This window comes from Atta cephalotes, assembly GCF_000143395.1.
Source record: "Atta cephalotes unplaced genomic scaffold scaffold00003, whole genome shotgun sequence".
Classification (NCBI taxonomy): domain Eukaryota; kingdom Metazoa; phylum Arthropoda; class Insecta; order Hymenoptera; family Formicidae; genus Atta; species Atta cephalotes.
In genome coordinates, this window is record NW_012130067.1 from 2,320,067 (window position 1) to 2,326,132 (window position 6,066).

The 6,066-nt window shown below is 34.2% G+C and overlaps 1 protein-coding gene across 1 annotated transcript in view; it reads left to right on the forward strand.

The window, feature by feature from the left end:
* The window catches only part of LOC105625732 (N-acetylglucosamine-6-sulfatase-like), a 6,803-nt gene extending 6,400 nt beyond the window's left edge, over positions 1 to 403 (forward strand). The window contains exon 5 of the mRNA XM_012207055.1: positions 234 to 403. Coding sequence (XP_012062445.1) covers positions 234 to 403 — 170 coding nt within the window. The remainder of the gene's footprint in view (positions 1 to 233) is intronic.
* Positions 404 to 6,066: the final 5,663 nt, after the last annotated feature.

The window sequence follows — 6,066 nt, forward strand, 5'->3', positions numbered from 1 at the left end:
TATATGTATATATATATATATATATGTATTTATATATATATATATATATATATATATAAGATTATGTATTATATCTCATAATATTATATTATGTATTTAATTTATTATAATTTGAAAATTGCAGCTTAAGCGACCAATATTCGCGTAACTTTTTCAGCTTATTTTTAGCTCTAAATTCCCCTTGAGGTATTGACGTATAATTAAGAATCACCCTATGTGCTGTCTATTTTAAGTCGGAAGTAAGAGCACCAAAAGTTGTCTTATTTCGAATTATTGCATTTATGGAAATCGCCGTCAGAGAATACGCCGCGAATCTGGATATAAGAATAACTCGCCTTGCGCTCGGGAGGGAGGGGCATGCCCCCCGCGACGGAACTGTTTTCTAAGCAAATATTTTTATTAAAGCCCCGCGGAGAGAGTCTCGAATATCTGAATAGCAATGGCGATATTCGCGAAGGAAAAAGGAGGGATGGGAGGTGATGGAAAAAAGCCGAGCATCGAAGACAGAACGCGATACTATATCGGACGTGTACATATTTATATTGCTAAAACGTTTCTGGTTCCTCCAGAGGATTTGCAGCGCGAAACAACGATTCTCGCTACTCGATACTTTAACTTGCTATTATTTCACGTGTAAACGATATAAGCCACATATTTTTCGATTCGCGCACAATACAGATGAATGTGGAGAAATAATGTTTAAAGAAAGATGTATGTATGTGATTTTTATATTACAGATGAATAATTAAGAGAAACGAATATATAGAGAATGTTAAATAAATGCGACAATTCTTTTATTTCGATTTTTATTATACGTATTATTCCATAAATCTATACACCAGAAATTTGCAGCAATATTGCTGCAATGTTACTGCAATATGTGTATTACTGAAATAATGATATATGCTGTAATTATATACATTATGTTTCTTGCATATTTATTCTTATAATTATCTCCTAATTATTATTTTGCATATATGTACATATACATACAGAGGACATTCTGCATATGTTACATGACGTACTGTATATAATATAAATGATTCTATTTTTTTATATTATATATGTATCTTTTGAATATGTATGTACAGAGTATCCCAAAATTGACGATAAATATTTTAAAGACAGATTCTTTTTGTCTTTCATATTTAAAGATTTTTCATTAAATGAATCTGTTTTTAAAATATTTACCGTCAATTTCGTGATCTTATATATTTAAAAAAAAAAATAATATATATATATATAAAGTGAAACCATCTCTCATTGTCAGTGCACATGCGATCGAAGAATGGTTAGATGCTGGCGCATGCACGAATATTTTTCAAAGTGCGACGAGACTCGTGAGTACCGGCGCACAAAGCGTCCTGGATTCGCCCCTTTCGGTGTCAAGAAGCATGAGAGACGGTCTTTCTTCGTAACGTGAATGAACGTCAAAATGTTTGTAGACTACGGTGGTAGCCGGCCACGGGTCCGTGGGTCCGTTTAATCGTTTGCACAGATGGCATTACGATGAATCTATTGGCCGCGTGCGCGAAGATCGTCTTTGAGATTATTCGTTAGCGAAGTTGCGAGACGTTTCTCAGCGACAAAGCCGAAAGCAAGATCGGGACTTATTCCGCAAGATTTGCATTTAGTGATCCGCCTATGGAAAATTAATGAAAGTGAATCGCCAGAAAAATTCGTTATGCGAAACCGACAAGTATACATATATACAGGATTTCTCTTACATAAAAATTTAATAAAGAAGAATAGAAGGTAGTGATTAATTACTTATTTTAAGTATTAAAAGTATCGAATAACAGTGCTTTTAATATTCAAAATAATTAATTAATTTGGATTTCTCCAAGGATGAAGGAAATGATTGCGAAATTCCAATTTTTGAAAAAATTTGTATTTCGCAATATATACGATTTTTTATTGTATTTTTTCCACAGAACTTTCCATGTCTTAAAATTCTACACGTTAATCGTTCGAAAAACAGACCTAAGAAGAATATAGATTCTTGAGCTTACAATAACCGTCTTTCCGATTTCTTTCCGGATTTTTGCGAATCGATATTTCATTGATACTTCATAGCAGTTCAATTCGATGCAGTTTGCGATCTACATGTAGTTTAGTTATATTTTCCTGACACAACGCGAGCGAAGCGATACACTATTGTACAAGGATTTTGGCGGATCATTCGATCCTCCTCGATCGATCGCTCGATTGGGCGTTTACTGATCTTCGTTACATCGCTGCTGAAACGTGTAAGAGTCGGCTTGCGGACGAGCCCTTTTATTCTGTGTTTATTGATCGTTCGAGCGAACGATCGCCTCCTTGTTGGCGAGGATCAATGGCTTTCGTTGCCTTTCTAGCCGTAGATCTAGGCTTTACTTTCGTCCCCCTTTCTCTCTCTATCCGGGGGTTCCAGCAGATACTTATGCCAAGTTGCACTTATATTGCAGGGAGAATTACAAAAGGGATCGATTTATCTTGAAAAGATCGCCGGGTTTTCTAAAAAAAGATTTACATATATTAAATACATAACAAGTTTACTGTATAAATATATTCTACTTATTATGGCGCTTTAATTATATGAAATAGCATTTCGCTTAGTTTTTCAACTGCAACTTTTATCTTCTATCACTTACCATTAATCAGCTATTTCATGTGATATACAATTTAATCACCAAATGTCAATTTGTCGATTATAATAATAATATTATATAAATCAAATAAGTAAAGAGAGTGTAAATATTATATAATTATAATATTATATAATAATATTGAAATGTAAAACGATTTGACAATCAGCATCGTTATCAGCAGCGAGATATTCCGATCTCGTTCTTTTAAGATTGAAAGTCATAACATTCGTCGAACGCATTAAAAATTAAGCAATTTACAATCTCGAGCTTCTTGGTGATTTGTCTTCAAACGGCATCCCTTGTTATTCGATAATTAGCTGCTCCCTCCTTCGGTGTAACTCAGCGCGAAGCGAAGCGTATTCTCTGATTTTCCTTTGGCCGACTCGCGCTTTCTTCTCTCTGCGACTTCCATCTCCGAGATCGGCAACGTGGAAAATGCGAATTTATTGTAAATTAGTGAATTGGAAAATAACAGAGTGGAAGCGCTTCTTTCCTGACGGACCTCACGATCGCGTTGTACACGTAACAAGATCCGAGACCATAAATCATAATTAGTAAAACGGAAATTATCAGAGTCAGATTAGCAAGAATTTTTAACAAAAATTATCTTCCAAAATTTCTCACTTTAAAGAATAACATAAATCTAAACTATAAGAAAAGAAAAAAAGGTAAAAAATAAATAACAGATAATTTAAAAAAGTGATGTATTAATAAAAATCAATTCTCTTTAAACTACTATAGTAATGTTTCCACATTTAACTTTAAATCATATTAATATACGTGTATGTATAATTGTATATATAATTATATGTATAATATACGTGTATGTACAATAGTCTCCACATTTAATTTTAAATCATATTAATATACGTGTATGTATACTTGTAATTACATTTCCTTTCTAATTGGTTTTCTATTTTCTACATTTTTCATTTTTAATAGTATAGATTTAATAGTATAGATATTATTCTTTTCTTAACTTTTTCGAAGATGTACGCTAAAATGTAAGCGAGCTGATTAAATCCAAGCGAGCTGATTCACGCTTCTTTGTAGAACTCGCCTAATTCATGCACGACGCGTTAAATTAAATTAAACGACGTACACAAATGTATCGCCATCGGCTAATTATAGTCTTACCTAATTTTCCGTGCACGCGATACCAAAGAGCGATACGGGGCGCGTCTTTAATTACCGATCCATTTCTGCATAAATGCGCCGCGGAACGCAGCCCGCCTGACGATGAAACTCGTATTACCGGTGCCGGCTTATACGAACTACAGTAGTCTAATCAAACATGGAGCTATTAACCGGGTCAACATTTCGAGTTTGGGGTACTTAGTGCCAAAGACTTCGCGGTACCTATGTCAATGACACAACGCACACACGCGTGTACGCGCGTACTCGAAGCGCACGCACACAGGCGCGTGCACTCATCGTCGAGTACCAACGGTGAATGAGTAGCAAAGCGGCCGTGTCGGGCGGCCTTAAATAAATATCTAATGTGCCCAACCCCGACTGGAAACTTCCCCCCCTCCCCTCTTCCTCCCTCCCTCCCTCTGGTCGGTCCTCGCTAATATTGTTTTAGGCACAGCGAGGCAAGCCGAGTTTTGTAACTTGAGAAACGAGCGCGACTCGCGTGCAGAAGCGGCGAGAAGACGACATAATAGCTAGGTGTTCGAAGATCTTGTCAAGCACTTAAGCTTGCGGATACTCTGCTACTGCACGAGTACCAACGTTTTCCTGAATTTATTTAGAGTATATAAATTCGTCTAAAAAAAAAGAATAATATCGAACTCCTATCAGACATTGGGGGGGGGTTGTAATCGTCTGAATTTCATGAAATAAGCTTCAAAGATAACGGATAGGAAAAAAGTATTGCTCCTGTAATTGTTGTAATAATATATTGATGCATGAAAAAGATAGTTTTATTATATGAAGTATGTAAAAATTTAGCTAATGATTTTTGAAAATAATTTTATTGGACCGTTAAAATAATTATGCAAAATAATTAAACTGGTTGATGCTAGAATGTTAAAACTTTTGCAGCATTATTCACTGCTTGATTCCTACATAATTATTTTGATGGTTCAACAAAATTATTTTCAGATTTGTATATCTTAATATACGGTAAAAAGTATTGTGTATTTGTGTTGGGAACAATTCATTCGCGTTCTTGTTAACAGTGTTGTATTTTGTGTTGTATTTTTTAATATATTTGAGTGTTAATTTAACATAATTCAATATTTTTTAGTGTCAAAACGATACAATTTATGAGTAAATGAAGTAACAAAAAAATAATTTAAAACGTAAATTCTAAGATGAATGAATAAATTACGCGTTAATATTAACATATTATGAATATTAATTATACTAAAAAAAATATTGTAATAAAAAAAATACTGCCACACAGTATAAATAAAGTTTGTAAACAAACTGTGTCAGCATTATCTTTTTTATGATCATTTTTTTACACAATGTGTTGTTTTGTAACATATTCATCTTATGTTAAATGAATAAAAATTTAAGTAGTCCCCGTTTGAGACATAACGAAATGAACTGTATTCGATACAAATTTTCCAACAGCGTAAATTTGTTATTTCAACAAAATCTTTTTTTATATGTATATAATAATTTTGTATCATAATATATATTTTTTTAGTTATTTATCCGTTTTAATATTCAGTTTTTAACATATTTGCGATCAATAATATTTATATTTCAGTTCTGCTAAAACATAAGTATTTGAAACACAATATTATATATATGTGTTTTAAGTACTTATGTTTTAATAAATCACGGAAATCACGCTTATTATCTGTTATTTTTTCCAACAAAAATCACAAAAGTATTTAAAGCGGAAATATGTTGAAAAATTATTGATAGGATGAGATTAAAGTTTAAGGGAAATCTACTCGGAAATGGCCAAGAGATTTGTAAATAAAAGTACAGAAAACCCGAGATCTCTTGTATATATGTATAATCATACGTTCTGTTCCGTTTTCACACGCTGAGACTCTTTTCGCTTCTCATAACTCGCAGCTGCTACTTCCGTAGCAGCCCATTTGCCGTGAAAAGTGCCACTTTGTTTGCGGAAAGTGCTTTTTCAAAGAAAAAATCACGCGGACGTAATACGCATAATGCCGCCCGCTCGGAAACCATCTCCTAGTAAACGCGACGTTCTTAAAAGTCCAGCAAAAACGCCGCATTTTTTCACATAGTTGCGTACGCGTCTACGTCACTAACGTTTCAACCTAATCAGAAATCCGCGAGGGCACAGCACGTGATAATGTCAATGCCAGAGAAAATACCTGCGCTTCAATAGACGTTCCTCTCGCTCTCTCTTTTTTCCACTGGCCAGCGTTTGTCGCGGAAATAATTAATTAAGAGTAGAAAGCCACCCCTTCTTGCTTCTTCCTCCCCCCCCTCTCTCTCTCTC